Source organism: Arachis hypogaea, chromosome 18 (genome assembly GCF_003086295.3).
Source record: "Arachis hypogaea cultivar Tifrunner chromosome 18, arahy.Tifrunner.gnm2.J5K5, whole genome shotgun sequence".
NCBI classification, from domain to species: Eukaryota; Viridiplantae; Streptophyta; class Magnoliopsida; order Fabales; family Fabaceae; genus Arachis; species Arachis hypogaea.
In genome coordinates this window covers 130,754,872-130,773,942 of record NC_092053.1, presented here as the reverse complement: position 1 = coordinate 130,773,942, position 19,071 = coordinate 130,754,872, and the positions used below count along the sequence as shown (strand labels likewise).

At 33.3% G+C, this 19,071-nt stretch overlaps 3 protein-coding genes across 3 annotated transcripts; 1 reads left to right on the top strand and 2 right to left on the bottom strand.

The window, feature by feature from the left end:
• Nucleotides 1-349: 349 nt before the first annotated feature.
• Nucleotides 350-1,771, bottom strand: LOC140181498 (serine/threonine-protein phosphatase 7 long form homolog). The gene is made up of 2 exons (XM_072225124.1): nt 1,706-1,771; nt 350-1,165 (listed from the first exon to the last, which is right to left on the bottom strand). The coding sequence occupies exons 1-2, from the start codon at nt 1,769-1,771 to the stop codon at nt 350-352; spliced, it is 882 nt and encodes a 293-aa protein (XP_072081225.1).
• A 5,148-nt stretch (nt 1,772-6,919) lies between these two features.
• Nucleotides 6,920-10,718, top strand: LOC112771871 (uncharacterized). The gene is made up of 8 exons (XM_025816698.3): nt 6,920-7,492; nt 7,681-7,765; nt 7,897-7,965; nt 8,470-8,582; nt 9,220-9,331; nt 9,403-9,546; nt 9,953-10,127; nt 10,360-10,718. Exons 1-8 carry the CDS (start codon nt 7,441-7,443, stop codon nt 10,498-10,500), a joined length of 891 nt encoding a protein of 296 aa, XP_025672483.1. The 5' UTR covers nt 6,920-7,440; the 3' UTR covers nt 10,501-10,718.
• A 2,774-nt stretch (nt 10,719-13,492) lies between these two features.
• LOC112769046 (oligopeptide transporter 4) lies at nt 13,493-17,334 on the bottom strand. The gene is made up of 3 exons (XM_025813446.3): nt 16,709-17,334; nt 14,326-15,328; nt 13,493-14,246 (listed from the first exon to the last, which is right to left on the bottom strand). The coding sequence occupies exons 1-3, from the start codon at nt 17,323-17,325 to the stop codon at nt 13,632-13,634; spliced, it is 2,235 nt and encodes a 744-aa protein (XP_025669231.1). The 5' UTR covers nt 17,326-17,334; the 3' UTR covers nt 13,493-13,631.
• Between the last annotated feature and the right edge of the window lie 1,737 nt (nt 17,335-19,071).

The following is a 19,071-nucleotide window of genomic DNA, read 5'->3' as shown; positions in this document are numbered from 1 at the left end:
GCTGTGGAACAACCCTGTCAACCTGATGCCACTCGATGACCGCAAAGTATATCAAGGCAGTCACGGCTCGCCACATGCGGCTGTGCTCCTCTGTAAGTATCTCTGGATGGACCACGGCAAGTACATCAAGCGCGGAGTAGGGCTCCCACACAATCTGAAATTTAAGAACTCATCAAGGACTACAATAACAAGTATATATCTAGTCACGAATAGAGATCAAACAAAAAGTAAAACTCTTGCTGCTATAAAACTTACATCACGAGCGGTCAGTCGATCCAATGCAAGCCGATACCTAATGACCCTCTGCTCCTTTCCATCATTAGGAGGTAAGTAGGCAGACCACCTAAATTTAAGTCATATGAGAAACCAAATTTAAAATACGCCCAATAAATTTGTTAAACTTAAAAAAGCATAACCCAAACCTTGATGCCAGCGGGAAAGAGAAAACCTCAAACCCGGCCGGCCTAAGAGACGGAAACCGCCAGAATATCCAACTCTGAAGTAACTGGAGCTGGCCCGCAAGATTAGTCACATTTCTGTTTGCTACCCGACACATACATCGGTACAGCCACGTCAAAGCGGCCGAACCCCAGCTATACCTCCCCATGCCATCAAGGTTTGCCACAAATGGCAACCATCGTATATGAACCCGGTTCGCACTCTTGTCCCCAAATAACTGAGTCGATAACAGCATCATGATGTAGGCCCGTGCGTATATGCGGACAGTCTCCTCGCTCGCATCTGGTGGTAGCACCCTAAACCTCTCGTGGAACCATGTAAAGTGTACTGTCATCTGCTTGACCTTATTCGGTGGGGGCCGCTCACCGAATAGGTCCTCAAACCACTCCCAAGCTGGTCGGCCACCCTCCATGTATGTCTCAAACTCACCAAGGCAACCACTCACAGCCTCCCCATCCACAGGAAGCCCTAGCTGAAATGCCACATCCTGCAATGTCACTGTGCATTCTCCGAAAGGCATGTGGAACGTATGCGTCTCAAGACGCCACCTCTCAACGAACGCACTAACGAGTGGCTCATCCAACCAGAACCATTGGCTATTTAGCCTAGCCAAATGGTACAATCCAGCCCGCTCTAAATACGGGATGATCCTTTCATGCATGGGCATATTCTGTTGCCGCCTCACACTGTATATACACCTATTGGGCTGCAGAGAACAACAAACGAAAACAGAGTCCAATTAAATTCTCCTAACCTTAAACAGATTTCAATATCTAACCGAATACGAATACCTTAAACCATCAGCAAATTCTCCTATATAATATTTTAAAAAAATTTCCTACTCACGATAGGGAAAATGACAACACAAAAAATTTACTTATTAACATCCAGAAATTTTAAAATATTGTAAAGATTTTAAATTTAAACCTTCATATCATACAAATATCCTAAACAAACTATAATAATTCACTAATGTCAACTATCCCGTTCCCTAAACTAAACCAACATTAATTAGCGGGCATAACATTCATTGAATGGAATTAAATTTCAGGTAACTAGGCATATCTATAACTAACCAAGAAAAACTAAAAACACTAAACCAAGATTAGTGAACTAACATCCTAGCATGCGAACCCTAAATTCAGGATACAACGACTAATCTATAAAATCTAATTCCTCTACCTAACCTACCGTTTTTCTAACTAAGATATGCAAAGACTACAAAAAAAAATAAATATTAACTAACCTCGTCACCAATAGAACCGGCAATATGCGCAACGCCGTTCAGTCGGTACAGGTTCCTGCCTGCCATGATAACTCGCCAGAAGTCGCCGCTGAGGAACCTCGGACCCGCTCACAACTTGCTCTGACTTCTCTCTACAATTTCCTCTCTCTAGAAAACTCCTCAAACCTTCTAAACACATAATCCGCGGCTGCAACCACGGTTTATATAGGCAAACCATCACACGTAAACTGCTACTGGCAGTAGCGGTTTACACACACGCACACACACACGTAAACCGCTACTGGCAGTAGCGGTTTACACACACGCACACACACACGTAAACCGCTACTGCCAGTAGCGGTTTACACACACGCACACACTCACGTAAACCGCTGCTGCCAGCAGCGGTTTACACACACTCACTTACACGTAAACCGCTACTGCCAGTAGCGGTTTACACACACACACACTCACACGTAAACCGCTACTGGCAGTAGCGGTTTACATAAAATATAGAAACAATGCATTTGCGTATTAAAAACTGAAACAATGTATTTGCGTAATATTGAGGATCAAACAATTTAGTTGCGTAAATTGCCCAAAAAATAATTACACACATTATAGACTTTTAGTATTCAAAATAATGAAAATATCATTTATAACGATATCTTATTTATTTTTTATATAATTAAATATTTTAAAAAATTATTTAATTATTTATTATTTCCTATTCAATTATGAAATCTATTTATTATAGTATTTATGGTATAAATTAATTTTTTAACTAAAGTAATAATTACTATATTCAAAATCATTTTAATAAAAAATATTAATACATTATATTAATATATAGATAATATATTTTTATCTTAAATAATTTTTAAAAAAATTACTAATAATTTAAGTTTTATTTAATTAGAAAATTAATTTTTAATTTAATTATTAACTAATTAATTAGTATCATGAAGTTAATTATTACTATTTTCATAAGTTGGTTTATTTATTTATTTTTAATTTTTATACTAAATTAAATTTAATAAAATAATTATTATTGTATGCTAAATTTAATAAAATATTTTTTAATATAAAACACACAAAAATAACTTATATTTTATGTTGGGAGAAAACATAATATAATAAGGAGATAAATATATATATTAATATAAAATTATTAATATTTTTTTCAAAATCTTTATGGAGGTAAATGCGAGTTAAACTCTAAAGTGGTCCCTGAGATTCACGGTTTGCACCAATTTAGTCCCTGACTTATCAATTGCACCATTTATGTCCCCAACTTTGTAAAAATTGCATCAAAGTCGTCCCTAGCCACATCTCCGGTCAAATTAATGAACGCCGGAGTGATCTGGCACTGAGAAGCCACGCCCGCCCAACCTTCTTTCTTTCTTCTCTTCTTCTCTGAAACCCAGCCCAGCCCACAGACCTCCACACCAACCTTCCGTCCGTCCGTCCCTTATGCCGGCAACTACCGTCGCTAACCCTTCCTCTTCCCTTTTTTCTTTTCTTTCTTCCCTATTTCTCCATTTCTTTCCTCCTGTACGCAACACCCATGTTCGTGGCGCCACCTCTGTCTGCACCTTCCAGTTCCGGTGAAAACCACCAGCGGCGGCGAAACTCTGTGCCGCTACGACACTACCTCCACTCCTTACGCTATCTTCTTTTTTCACTCCTCAACGCAGGTTCCATTCCATCCTCTGTGTCTGTTTCTTTTTTTTCTAATTATTTTTTTATTTCAGTGCCTTTTGATTCTTCTTTTACTGATCTTGTTAGACTTAGGATAGTTGATTATTTGTGTTTCTGGACTGAATGTGTATTGGCTGGTTGAAATTTTTGGGTTGATTGATGCTTACATTAAACTGAAATTGCTGTTTATGAATCCTGCATACAACCTGTTCGATAAATTATCCGAAAGTTAAATCTTATGTCTGATCATCATAGGTTTCAAATTTTGTTTTCATTAGGCATTGTAAATCATATTGTGCAGTTTTCTATAAGTTTTTATGATGATTGAGATTGAATTTTGGTTATGCACTTGGTGAATGTTCTTGCTTAACACCAAATTGAACTGAAATTTTAGAATTCATTCCTTGTTTGGTGTTATATGTTAAGTGCATACAGAGTTAGCAAGTGAATTAATGATATTGCATATCCATGTAGTTGTTGAACATAAATGATCATATACACAATCACACGAAGGTGACGATGCCATGCTAGAAATTGGGATTAAAACTAGGTATAGGAACTACATTGGGTCAAACAGTTTCAATTGCCACCTCAGCTTGCCGTTATCTACGCCAGCGTGACTTCTCAGTGTCAGGTCACTGGCGGCGTTCATTAATTTGCCTGGAAATATGGCTAGGGACGACCTTGGTGCAATTTTTACAAAGTCGGGGCCATAAATGGTGCAATTGGTAAGTCAGAGACTAAATTGGTACAAACCGTGAATCTCATAGACCACTTTGTGGTTTAACTCGGCAAACGCCCCCTTTTTTTATGCTTGGATCCGTTTCAGGATGGAGATCCGTTGTGCGAATAAATGGAAATAGGGCGATAAAAATTTATATACAGATATTTTATGTGCACGTTGATTATATTAAATTTATATTTAGATATTGTTTTAATTTGATATATTTAATTGAATTATATTAAATTTTATTATAGTTGTATTAATTTTTTTATTTTTTAAATTTTAATATTTATGGATATCGATGAATATTCTGCCTCTATTACGAAAAAAAAAAATCGTGACGAAAATATAACGAAAGACATTAATAAAACGGAAATAGACTCCATAAAAATTATTATCATCCCAACAGATTAGTCTAGAACTCTTCTAAACTATGGGTTTTAGGTATTTGTTAGCTAAACGAGAATAGTTCAGATTTATTTAAATGAGTTTATCTAAGAAGTTCTCATTTTAAATGAACCTTTTAAAATTTAAAAATTGTTTTATGTTTAGATCAAAATTATCTTTTTTTTTTTTTAAACTTCTGTTTGAATTAAAAGACTTTTGAAGATCTTGTTTTATCTATCTATTCTATTATATAAAAATCAGATTTCTGCACTTAGTGATAGAACTGACGTGGCATGCTTCTGAGAGTGTTTTTCGATTTATTTCTTTTAACTCATTAAATACAAGTTATTACGATAAACTAACTATATCAATTAATTGATTTGATTAGATATTTAAATATCATTTAATTTATTATAATTTATATCAATTTAATTTAGTAATATTTTTTAATTTATTATATGTACTATTAATTAATTTGATTAATTTATTAGTTATTAAAATAATAAATCTATGAATAAAATAAGCAATTGAAATATTTTTAACTAATAATTGAATCAAATCAAATCATATCATATATGTTGATTTTAAGAACTAAATTAAAATGAGATAATTTCTTATTTATTCAAGTTGAGTGCAATAAATACAAATTAATTTTGTTATATAATCATAGTTGTCTGGTCTACTATGTACAGATGACAACACAAAATTATAAGAATCCTGATTTTTATCGCTCTTACTATTTCAACTCTTCTTTTCTTCTTCTGTTTTTTTTATGTATACTTTTTTTTATGTATAAATGTACATAAAATGAGAAAGTACGGATGAGTATTTTATTGATTATTTGTTTGATGAATATATCTCAATTTAGGCATTCTACTACTGTGGATGGAAGTTGACCTGTAGCAATTCAAAATGGCAAATGTATTTTTTTTATAGTATTAGATAGAAGAATATTTGTTAAAATGAATATACTCATTGTAATGATTTTTTTTCAATTGTTATATTTTTATGTCAGTCGTGTAAATTTTTTAAAGGCACCAGATAATAAAATAGGTTGACTTTAATATCATTAGAAGCTAAATTTAATAGATCAAATAAGCACCACTAATTATGTTAAAAAAATAATTTTATAATAATAACGTGATTTACATATTAATTTTTTCGAGTAAATTCATTTCAAAATTAAATGTAGAAGTTAGACTCAGTTACGCTAAAATTTTGAAGGTAATATAGAATTTGACAACAAAATTAACATTCATTAAGGAAATAAATTTATTTATGACTATTTCCTAATTATAAATAATAACAAGACTTATAAAAAAATATTAATGTCATCATTTCTATTAATTAAATACTTGCTTAACTAGACAAATAAGATGATCATTCAACTAATCCAAATTTATTAAAACAAATATTAATTATTTTTAATATTTTTAAGTTATAAAATATTTATAATAATAATTACTATATATATTTTTATTTAAATTTTAATAAAAAAATTTTATATAATTTTATGTATTATCTTATACAGGATAGGAGAATATACTAGTTCTTCTAAAAATACAGATGTTTTAAAAGATCTTATTTTACTTTTGAAGATATTGTTTATCTTATAAAAAATATTCTTTTAAAAATAACAGTAATAATTAATTTTAAAAACATATCCTTTTTTAAAACTTATGTTTGAATTAAAAGATCTTATTTTATTTTTGAAGATCTTGTTTATCTTATAAAACAGATTCTTTTAAAAATAACAGCAATAATTTTAAAGAAATTGTTTTAATTTGTTTTGTTGTGATTCTAAAAAATCTTTATATTCAGTTAAATTTGTTTTATTAAATAGGCTCATAAGTCATATCATATATCATAAATTTATTTATTAGTAATATATTAAAATAAAATTTTAAATAATCTTAAATAAATTAATTTCATATCATAAGTTGTATCATATATCTATCTATTATAAATTAACTTCAAATTTAATATTAATTTACATATGATCTAATATATTTTTAAGTAATATATATAATATTTTAAATTTATACTGTATAATATAATTAATTTAGTGTTCTGCAAATTTTAATCTAATTCATGTATAAAAAGAGATGATTATGCTATTTGTATATTAAAATTAATTATTAAAATTAGTCATCAGTATAACATACATATTAAAATATAAATATATATTAAAAATAAATTAAATTATATATATATTTATATATAAATATATTGGTGATTAATTTTAGGAATATTTATAGATCGGATCTGATATGTATATCCGTGGTATTTATCCGAATATGATTAAAAAATTGTGGATATAGATCTGATCCGTAAGACTATCAGATGCACACTAATAAAATTCAATTGCAGATGTTGTGTAGGTACTCCATATCTAATCTGCATATCTGTAAAAATAAAAAAATAAATAAGTAAATATTTTTTATATTTTATTTCAACTAATTATCATATATATTGTATTATTTTAATTTATTATTAAAAAAATATGTTTAATATTATTTTAAAAGTAAATATATTTAAAAAAATAAAAAATAATTTTTATTGATATTTTTAATAAAATAAAAATTTAAAAATATCTTTATATTTTACAAGATTGGATTGGATCGAATCCAAGCTAATCTAATTTGCAGATCAAATTAAAATTTTGGCCATATTTAATTTGACCCGATTCACCTTCACTCTCAATAAATTTTAGTGATTAATTTTGGTATAGCGGTATATTTTTAATAGGGAAGGATTAAAAGAGAGTAAAAGAAGAACATCAATAGCCTCGGATATTATTAAAAAAAGAGTTTCAAACAGAGTTTGTGAGGAAGGCAAAGTAGAATCAAAGACGAAGTGGTAAAGTGGTGTTAGTGTAACACTAACACTAACGAACGATTGTTGTGTTCTACTCTTATTAGGGTTTCATCATCACCCATCATTCATGGAGAAGGCACGGAGAGCTTCGCATGCTGGTTCTTGGTACACCGACAATCGTAAGTCTTTTCTCTTACTCTCAATTCCCAATCCTATTTTTTTTTCTATTAATAAGAAAGTAGTAACACTCAACTTCTACATGATCATAAAGTTTATTTCCTTTTATTCTTTCAAAATAGAACTTTTGATTTAATTTCCCAAAATATGTTCTGTTTTTGACTTAAATATGAATATTATATATTTTCAGCTACGCAGCTGTCAGATGAACTCGAAGGATGGCTCAAATCATGTGGTCTCACCAAGTCCCCTAATGTGCGAGGAGTAATAGCACCGTGAGTTGAATCAATTTAAGCCTTTTTTATTTGTTAATTCTGTTTTTTGTTATTTTTTTTCTTTGTGATTTGTGATGATTTTGATGAAATTGTGCTAATTGTGGTGTTAATTTGGAATGCTTTTGTGTTAGGCATGCAGGTTATTCATATTCTGGACGAGCTGCTGCATATGCATTTGGAAACATTGATCCAACTACCATGTCTGTTTATCTTTTTACCGTCTTTCTGTATTTCCATTTTTTTTCTTTGTTCCGGAAGGTTATCAAACTTAGAGTTTACCAAAACTTCTAGTGCTGAAATAAACTTAATAGGAAAGCTCAAACTTAAACTGAACTCATAAACATGATTTGGGGACTTAAAATATCTATACTTGTTATGAGACTTAAACTAACTTGTTTGTTCATTTATTATGTGAAAAACATCTTTTTTTTTTAAGGAAAAAATATCTTTTAAGAAAACATGTAAATTGTAGCTTCTAAAAAAAAATATATTTTTTTCCTAGTGCTTTTACTTTTACTATTAGAAATTTACTTAACACACTAAAATATATATAAAAAATATATTTTTTCATTGAAAAAAGCTCTTTTTTATCGATTTACCTGTAAAGTTTGGTAGCCTTGGTTTTTTGCCCATATATTTCAATTAGTATTTATTGTAAAATCCCATTCTTAATCGTAAATATGTATGCTTATTTTTTGTTTCAGTACAAGGGTGTTCCTTCTTGGGCCTTCTCATCACTATTACACTCCTAAATGTGCTCTGTCAACTGCAACGGTCTACAAGACACCCATAGGGGATCTACCTATTGATTTAGAAGGTACAAATATGGTAATATGTATACTTAGCTGATGTTAAGAGTCTCATACTGTGTTGAGATAAGACTTTGATAGCTTTGATAAGTTGTTGGACAATTTTCTCCATACAAGCTAATTTTGGAGGTTGAGTTAAACATACTCAGTCATAAGATAGTATTAGAATTATTCTTTCCACATTAGCTGGCATTAGAGTCTTCCTACATTTTATTTTGAGTCATCTAAAGATGTCAAATCCTGAAAATTTCACTTTCCATATTTGTGGTCCTAGGCATGTGCTAAGGCCTAGATAGCCTCTATATGTGTTGGATAACTCTATTTGTGAAGCTATTTTTTGAGGTTGAGTTAGGCATATTGAATTCTAAGAATTGGTGATCCTTGCCATTATACTATGAGATTAGGCTTTCCTTTGTAGAATATTGATCACGATAAGAAACAGTAATCTATGTTGGAAACAGAAATAATGATTGGCATTGCGGCATAAGTAGTTTCAAATTGTATTTATCTTTTGAGTGGTGAAGATACTTGGATAATTGGAACTTTAGTTGTAAAGCTAAATTTATTAAAACTTTCACTTTGATATTGGCTTCACATTCTATTACATGTTGTTGCCCCATATTTAATTCTGTGTTGTCTTACCAGTAAATGAGGAGCTTAAGGCTACGGGGAGATTTGAACTGATGGATATGCGTGTTGATGAGGCCGAACATAGCATGGAAATGCACTTGCCATATCTTGCTAAAGTATTTGAGGGGTAATTTTGCAATTATAGTGATTTTAGTTTCATATTCTGAAACAGAGACTAAGTTTGAAATATTGTTGTAGGCGACCTGTAAAAATTGTTCCTATTTTGGTTGGAGCTCTTAGCGCTGAAAATGAAGCTGTATATGGACAGTTACTTTCCAAATATGTGGATGATCCAAATAATTTTTTCTCAGTGTCATCAGATTTTTGTCACTGGGGATCCCGGTATGTAATTTTATACTGGTACACTTTCTCAATGCGTTTACAAATCTGTTCTGTTTAAACAAGGGACAACAGGGAGTAAATATTTGAAGTTGGGTTCATCGTTCATGTATAGGCTAGTTACTTCTGATATATAGTTGGGTTCATTGTTCAATGTTTCTGTTTTTTGTTTCTCATCTTGTGTGTACTCGGACTCATTACTTCATCACCATAGGTTGAACACTTAAAATGAGAGCCATACTTCATCGATGATTTTGAAGTGATGAGTCCTAAGTGACTACACTTTCATCGAGTCATCCTATCACAACTCTATTGATGTACGCCTCATGTTTCTTGCTATATTGGAGCCAGTGTTGCTCATTCTTTATTCCTATAATGTTAGGGGTGCTGACTGCTTTTATTGTGTCAGATTCAATTTCATGCACTACGACAAGAAGCATGGGCCTATATACAAATCTATTGAAGCCTTAGACAAGATGGGAATGGATATCATAGAAACAGGAGATCCAGATGCTTTCAAAAAATACCTATTGGAGTTTGATAATACAATTTGTGGGCGTCATCCAATCAGTGTTTTTCTCCATGTAAGTGCCTTAGATAATTTCAGTTTATCTTAATGGATGTCCTCGTTAAATTTGAGTCTCACTCCAAACAAAAGAACAACGAAATTGTTTCATCACTGTTTCTATGGTCTTAAGATCCTTAGTGATCTGTATATGGTCTTTGTGATCCCTTACATGTTATAGCTTATCACATTAAAGGAGTTTTTTCTGCTCAAAGCCTTTGCTATATTTCATCATTGTGCTATTGTATCAGATGCTGAGGAACTGCTCCACGAGTATAACGATAAAATTTCTTCGCTACGAGCAGTCAAGTCAGTGCAAAAGTACAAGGGATAGCAGTGTCAGTTATGCATCTGCGGCAGCAACAAAGGTTAATGGTTCAAGCTCCGAATGAAAAAAAGCCACTTTACCTTCTCCTTTGATGTTGGGTTATTTATCAATGTTATTTTTCTCTAAATTGACTATTTACACGTTATTTAATATGCAAACATGATATTAGGCAACTTGTTTATATGGCTGGCTGTTTCTGTATACATAATTGGCTTAATGGCAATTGTGGTCATTATTATCGTCATCATAATCATCATCAACACGTGGATTATTAGCCTGTCATGATTATTTTTCCAATGACGGTTGTTATTTAGTTACAAAACTTAATAATAATTTGTTACGTCTTCTAATGCCAATGAATAATAACTGATGGAAAGTGTGTAAAAATGGGAAAGGATACACTCTTTGGCAATGGAAATTGGTGATTTAGAAAGATTTGGTATGATACTGTATAAATTTATCATCTTAAGCTACCATATATTGTAAACCCAAAAATGGGGTTTTTATGAGCTGCACTCTGAATTGGATTGCTTATGATCCTAGCAGTATTAAGGGGATGATTATTGTGAGTGGTTTGCTCTTTCCTTCGACTTGGAAACAGAGTTGTTTGGTCGATTGAGTCTCAATTACTGGCATTCTTGTATATCTCAGGAGATCATCTTTTGGCACAAGATGGATCCAAGGCTATTTATTTATTTATCTATAATTTACAATAAAAGAACTGGTTTATCGTATGCTTGACGTGCATTATCCGAGGATTTTTAATGTTTCCCACGAAAGCTTGGTCTCCCGGTCGCATTATTGTGGTCTTAAACTAATTAATCAAGTCCGAAAACAAATTGCTCAGAGAATAATATGTGCTGTGATTGTGAGTTCTTCGTATATGTTGCCAATTTCTAGCTTTCTAACCATTAACATTAGGTCACCATTTATTTCACGGAGATGCTACACATCCATGTAACCAAGTTAGCCCAACACCAAAAAAACCCAATACCATTAAATGAAACGTGAAATACGCGCGCCCAATACACACGAAATCGCCCAACGCTTCTTCTCCTCCACGCTTCTTCTTCTCCCGCGCTTCTTCTTCTTCTTCTTTTCACGGTCGTTTACGCATGGAGCGTCTTCTTCTTCTTCGCCTTCTTCTTCGCGTTCCTCCTTCTCCTCCTTTTTTACGTTCCTTCTTCTTCACGTGTGTTTTCGTTATCGTCATTCTTTTGTTGTTGTTGCTGCTGTATTTTTGTCTTTTTCTCCTTCTCTCTGGTGAAGAAGCAGTAGAAAGTGAAGAAGAAGAGTTTTGAATAATGCAGAATGAACCGAACATAATACTCATGGTGAACCGAAAATAATACAATTGTATAGTACTGAGTGAACGAAACATAATCCTTTATATAAAATCAAATTCAAACAGCTTTCTGCAGAATGAACCGAACACAGTACTCATGGTGAACCGAACATAGTACTCATGGTGAACCGAAAACAATACAATTGTATAGTACTGAGTGAACGAAACATAATCTATTATATAAAATCAAATTCAAATAACTCTGCCTACAATTTACATATTATCAATTCAATTCAATTCAATTCAATTCAGTACACCTTTGTCCATTTAATTTAATTCAAATTAGCAATTGCATTCCATTCAATTCGATTCAAAATTGAATAATCCAAACTTTGTCAATTTGATTCGTTTCAGAAGAGTAATCCAAATCGCTCTCCTGTTTACCAAAAAATTATGAACCCCTAAACACTGAACCCTAAACACTAAAACCAAAACCCTGAACCCATAAATCCTAAATCCCTAAAACCCTAAAACCTAAACCCTAAATCCTACCCCCTAAAACCTAAACCCTAAACCCTGAACTCGAACCCTGAACTTTGAACTCTGAACCCTGAACGCTAAACCCTAAACCCTGAACACTGAACTCTGAACCCTAAATGCTAAACTCTGAATCCTAAACTCTAGACCCCTAAACCCTAAACCCTCAACCATGAACACGGTGAACCAAAATTAATATACGGAGTGAATCGAAAGTTTGAAACACACTGAACCCCTGTATACTGAACCCTGAACCCATAAACCCTAAACCCTAAAACTCTAAACCCTGAAACCCTATCGTCATTCTTTTGTTGTTGTTGCTGCTGTATTTTTTTATCTTTTCCTCCTTCTCTCTGGTGAAGAAGCAGTAGAAGGTGAGGAAGAAGAGTTTTGAATAGTGCAGAATGAACCGAATACAGTACTCATGGTGAACCGAAATCTTAATTACGGTGAAACAATTATATAGTGCTTAGGGAAGAAAACAGAACATATTGGTCTAATTTTTGTTAGACTCCTTTCTGTGGACCGAACCGAAAACATAAAAGTGATGAACCACCTCTTTAGTACTTATCGAACCGAAAAGTTACTCACATTTACTCAGAGTTACTCACAATTACTGATACTCACAATTACTCACAGTTACATATTATCAATTCAATTGAATTCAATTCAGATGTAGATCATCTCAGTCCATTCAATTCACTTCAAATAAAATTAAAAATTTCATTCCATTAAATTCGATTCAGAATTCAATAATCCAAACCTCATCAAATTGATGCGTTTGAGAAGAATCATCAAAATCGCACTCATTCAACTGATTTGAAGTTGATTCATTCATTGTTCCAATTCAAAAGTGCAGATCGAAGAAAAAAACGAAGAAGATGAACGACGAAGATAATTGCATTGAATCAATCCAGATCCATAATGCAAAGAAAAAAACGTGAAAGAGGAGAACAACGAATTTAATTAGGTTGAAGAAGATGGAGAAGGAGAAGAAGAAAGGGGTTTAAGTTGTATGAAAAAGTTTACATTAAAAAACGTTGATAACGCAAAATAAGGATTCGTTATATAAATTATAAGAAGCGCGTGTAAAACAAACAGGGGTGTGGAACGTAGAGTGAAAGTTACTTGAATACCATCCATGTAATTTTTACATGGATTCCTTTATTTAATATATACATTTTTAGTTGTGTCCGCAATAATATTAGAGCCGCACAATATAACAAGATCAGAGTTAAACAATCCATAATTTAATTTCATTAGAAAGACAGAGAGAAACACAATAGAAACTATACAAAACTTAAATGCAAACTAAAAACCAGGTCCTAATGGAAACTTGAATTTGAAATGGAAACTAACAGAGAGGGTGAAAATTAAAAGACAGGGCAACCATCAACGACTATGCCCTTAGCAGTGGGACATGTTGCCAAGTCACAGTGCTCCCCACCATTTCCCCACCAATCCAATTTCCTATTCTCCATGTTGAGAGCAAAGTAAAGCAGCACAGTCATAAAGGCAACCCCGGCATCAAGCGCTGCTGATAGAACATAGTTGTACCTCTGCCACCACTTCTTCCTGTAACGGAACACAAAGAAGTTGAACACCGTTCCAACCAAAACCCATGCATTGTAGTTCACTGGCGTGGCCGGCGGCATCATCCCCGTTGCCCCAAGGAGAACTGGGAGGTTGATCAAGGGAATCCATGACTGCTTGGGGAATGCCTTGTGCAATAACCAAACTATGATGGGGCCAATTGCACCTCCAAGGAAGAACCAATTCATTGCAAAGTATTCTGCTTTGGAACCGAATATCTTCTTAGGTCCAACTAGACCCCAAATAACTGATGCATCAAAGAAAACCTTGTCACTGGGACATGTCCAGGGACTGTCTTTGGGAAGTAGATCCTTGTGACATATGTTCTCAACAGAAGTTAGCAACCACCATGCCACACCAATGTTGATGGTTCCAGCAAGAACTGTTCCAATGAACTGTACAGAGTTTTCACAAGTCAATGAATTAAGCGCATTAAAATACAACAAAAAAGAAAAGAAATAATGACATACATACCTGAACTAAGAACATTGATCTCGGAGGGATTTTCATGTAGTGGCCAAGCTTGAAATCACTAAGGAAGGAGACTGCTTGAGACATGCTTATATAACCGTATGTTTTGAAGCACACATTTGCTATTGGTCTTCCGGGGTAAATGAGTCCAAAGATATACTCAGTAATGATATTCAACCCGGGTGTCTGGTTTGTGGTGGCAGTAATGATGCTGATTGGGAGAGTAAAAGCAAAGGCTAAGGCACAGGCAAACACAAGTCCCCACCATGGCATCTGAACCTGTTCTTTCCCTAAGATGCATAGTAAGAGAGAAGCCACAAGCGTTACAAACAGCATCACATAAAACCACCAAGATGGTATGTCTTTGTATTTCTTCATCAGTTTCGTGTGGATATCTTCTTTGCCGTTGCTCGAAGCACGATACCGCTCCATAATCTCCTTTCCGTAGAAGCAAACAACATGGGTAAGGGTGGCGGCAATAGTGGCAAATCCAAAACCGTAAGTAAGAGAAAAGAAGACGCTAAGATGAATTGGACCCGTCTTGAGATACTTTGCAACATCCAATTCAAATTTGTTATTTACAATGGAGCGTATATCGTATTCTTGGCCCTGTGCTGTGAACAAGGAGGAGGAGAAAATGGGGAACTTATTTGCACCATAGACGTTGAAGCCCCAATAAGTAATAGGGATGACGGCATAGACGATTAATGCATAGCCCACAAAGACGTTGACAATGGCGAAGAATGGTGAGACGAGAGGGCTGAACAAGAAGGAAGCAACGGCGGACCAATCCAGAGTGAGGGCTCCCAAGCCCAAACCGTTCATGCCTGAGCCAATCTGTTGAGCGGTGACTGACTTGGAGAACACCCAGCAGAGCCATGAAATGCTTGTGAGGGTCTGGAACAAGTATCCAGGGACCACGGCCCATAAGAAGCTGCAGAGTAGAGCAATGAAGAAGAACTTTGCCCTTGAAGTTCTGCCTCCATCTTCTTTCTCATGCAGAGCTCTGTGTTAGTTTAATCATGTGTTAGTATCTGATACACTGTAAGCACATTATACACAAATTCATAATTAAGAGTAGGGGAATGCTAGGAGGACAATGATTTTATTGAACAATATTAACAATCACCAATCAAATCAAAACACACTACACCTCTAATTTAACTCTCTAAATTTTAATATTAAAATAACCATCCGTACACTAGTAAAATGAACATCCGATATATCTATTGTTTATATTGTTTAATATTTTCATTGTTTAACTATACTTTTCCTTAAGAGTATGTTTAAAATTTAATCAAACCATTCTCAATTATCAATTGAGTTTTTATTATTTTAATATAATATATGATTAAATTCTTTTTATGATGTTAAGTGTATAAAAATTAAATTTATCTATAAAATAAATTCAATTACTTGTTCCCCAAAGAAAAAAAAATAGAAGAAATGATATACTAATAATTTGAGTACTTTTTGATGTACACACTAATTCATATAAAAAATCTGTACTTTTATGAATTAGTAGATGATTATCCAAATATATCAGCCTAAAATATCTTTTTTTCTTCAAACAAATATAGCATATTTTTTTTTTGGTGACTAAAGAAGGAAAGAAACAAATATAGCATATGTTTATATATATATGTGACTATTATTATTATCTATAAAAGAGAATTTATAATATAGAAATACTATACACATAAATTTTTTATGAGCAAAATCTAACTAAGTTAAATAATAAGATTTAAGTGAGTGAGTGAGTAAAAGTAAAAAAAATGATTTTTGTTAAGGAAAAGTCTAGGGGCCAGCAACTTTGTTAAATTTTGACTAGCATGTAATCAGCAAAGAAAAGTGAGCTATTGAATGAAATTTTACACCAATCTCACACAATTAAAATCATCTTAATAGCTATTTAATAGTTACAAATCACAAAAATTGCCGTCCCTAACATTCCTCTTTTGTTAATATTAGATAAAGTTAGTTAGTGAAAAAAATCTAACTGATCACTCAATCATATTCATTTTGGTGATAAATATCAAAGATAATTATATTTGATGAATTTATTTTCTATAATATAGAAACAGATATTTTTATTTCAATTAATTTAATTAATTAATTTATATTTTATAATATTATGAGTTGAAACGAATTTTTTTTCATTAAAAACCAGTCAAAGTTATGAGATAATAAAAATTGCTATATTATTTGAATAAATTCAAATTTCAGTGTTAATGAAAATTACGAATAGCTACCCCTGGCCCTAACAGCTAACAGGTACCACTACCAGTGAACAGTAGAGAAGTTTAGGGTTTTCAGAGTGGATTGGAAAGAAAGTATAATCCATTAATGCTAGCTAAGAGAAATCGTGAATGAAAGAGATAGGTACCGGAAAAGAGAGACTTGGACAAGGTTGCCGGGCCACCACATATGAGCTGGCTCCACCACATACTTCCTCAGCAACCCTGCCCACCCGTATCCTAACACCTGAGTAGTGATGATCAGCAGCCATGCAACCAAGAACGAGATCGACCTTCCGTAGAACGCCTTGATGATGTTCACGATCCCCACCGCATACGGCGACCCCGACCCGAAGGCGGTGCCGGCGTTCGCAAATATGGTAATCAGCACGTGCTCCTTCATGTTGAAAGGTCCCGGATTCAACGAGAATTTCTTTGACCCTATCCCGAACTTCGTGGTGGGGAGGACTCTGGCCATGAATCGCCCTATCGGCAGTGTGGCCACCTGCACCGTGATCTGCGTAATGACGAGAGGCTCCGCCCTGTAGGCGAAGAACTGGTTCAGGAAGGAGAGGAGGCAGCAAGAGATAAGCCCCAGGAACCACATACGGAAGGTCCAAACTGGCTGGGTTGGGTCGTCCATGTTGGATACAGTGAGTCTCACTTCCTCAATTGGAGATACTTCTTCTTCATCTTGTTTCAGTTCCTCGTCTGATTTCGCCATCTCTGGGTCTGCGTTGACGTTCTTCATGGTCTCCGCTGCCATAATGTGCGTTCACTCCTTCTGATTTGAACTGCGTTGAAGGAGTGTATACTAGAGATAAGATGTATACTCAGTCAGTTACATATATTTATTGGAACAATCCCGAAAGATGAGAGATGCCAGTAATGTTCTACTAAGTAGGATGATATTTAATTAATTCAAAATTTGAATTTTAAAATTATAATTAAAAATTTATTTGATTTTGATCTCGCTGAGATAAAAACAGTTCAATCAAATTGCTATGATTCTTTTACCAACAAAAGAAAAGATAGCTGGTCACTTAAATATTTTACCTATTTGGATCTATCATAATTATCTATTATCTATATATAGTTATATACCATTCAATTATGTTATGTGTATATAAATAATTAATTATATATTGAAATATAAAATATATATTAAAAATAAATTAAATAATATATATTTATAATTAAATAATAATTAATTTTTTTGTGTATATAATATTTTTTGTATAATTAATATTATTCTCACAACAAACATGTTTGGATTAAACTATTTCTAAAACCAATTAATAAAAGGAAGTTAACTTTTTTAAATAGTATAAAAAATAAAAGATATGAAAATAAATCTAGATCATTAGATTAAGGGAGTGGATACCAGCTAAGAATTCGACCATTCTCAAAATAAATTCAAGACCATATACTTGGGTGGATCAATAACTCATATGAGAGTGAGGTATTAAAAGCATTCATAAGTGATGAATTTGAGGAGTTATTATGTCTAGGTTTAAAAAATTATTCGCGTGACATAAAAAATGATCAGAAACAAATTATACGGACTATTTTTTAAAAAACATGAAGAATTCGACGGTTTTTTTAATAAAGTCTAGGACAGTAACTTTATTTTGGCCAGTATATAATTAGTAAAATAAAAGTGAATAATTTCATATCAGTTGAATATAGGAGGAATAGGAGGCTTTCAACTGGGAACCAATGACAAAAGTTTAGAAAGGTGCAAGAAGAAACAGAAAATCAAACAGTTAGCAAGAAGGACAGAGGTGAGGGATTCTATTGAACCAATCATTGGAATAAAAATGAGCTCTGAGCAAAGAGAAAATGAGACAGACCATGAAGGAACTGGTTATGCAATTGAGGTTTCTGAAGGGTTACAGGGTGCCATCCCAAAAGCGGCACTCCAAGGGCCATGAAGATGCTCATGTGGAATTGTCGGAGTTTGGAGAAACCCCTGACAATTCACAACATCAAAGGGATTAAGAATTTCCATTCTCCAAAGGTGTTGTTTTTGTGTGAAACTAAACAACAACCCTCTTATGTTGAAAGGCAGTTGAGAAATTGTGGTTATCAGGAAATCTTCACTGTGAATCCTAATGGAACGGCTAGTGGACTAGCGCTTGCATGGAAAGAGGGTGTAAAGGTGGAAGTGGTAAAAGCTGAGGAGTTTTTCATCCTTTTTTCCATAGAGGATCAAGAAAGACAGCTGATTTGGGAAGTCTTTACAGTACATTTACACAGCTCTGATCACATTCACAATAACCAATATGAGGTGCTGCTAAATCTTATGGAGAATAGGGGAGAATGGCACTTAATAATTGGTGATTTCAATGCAATTTTGTCTAATCAAGAAAAACAGGGAGGAAGGAAGAAATCAGCTCAATCAATCCAATCTTTTCAAGACTTTATCAACAGAGGACAATTGATAGATATGAGTTTTAATGGTGATAAGTTTACCTGGTGGAATCGAAGTTGTCAAGATAGTGCTATTCGA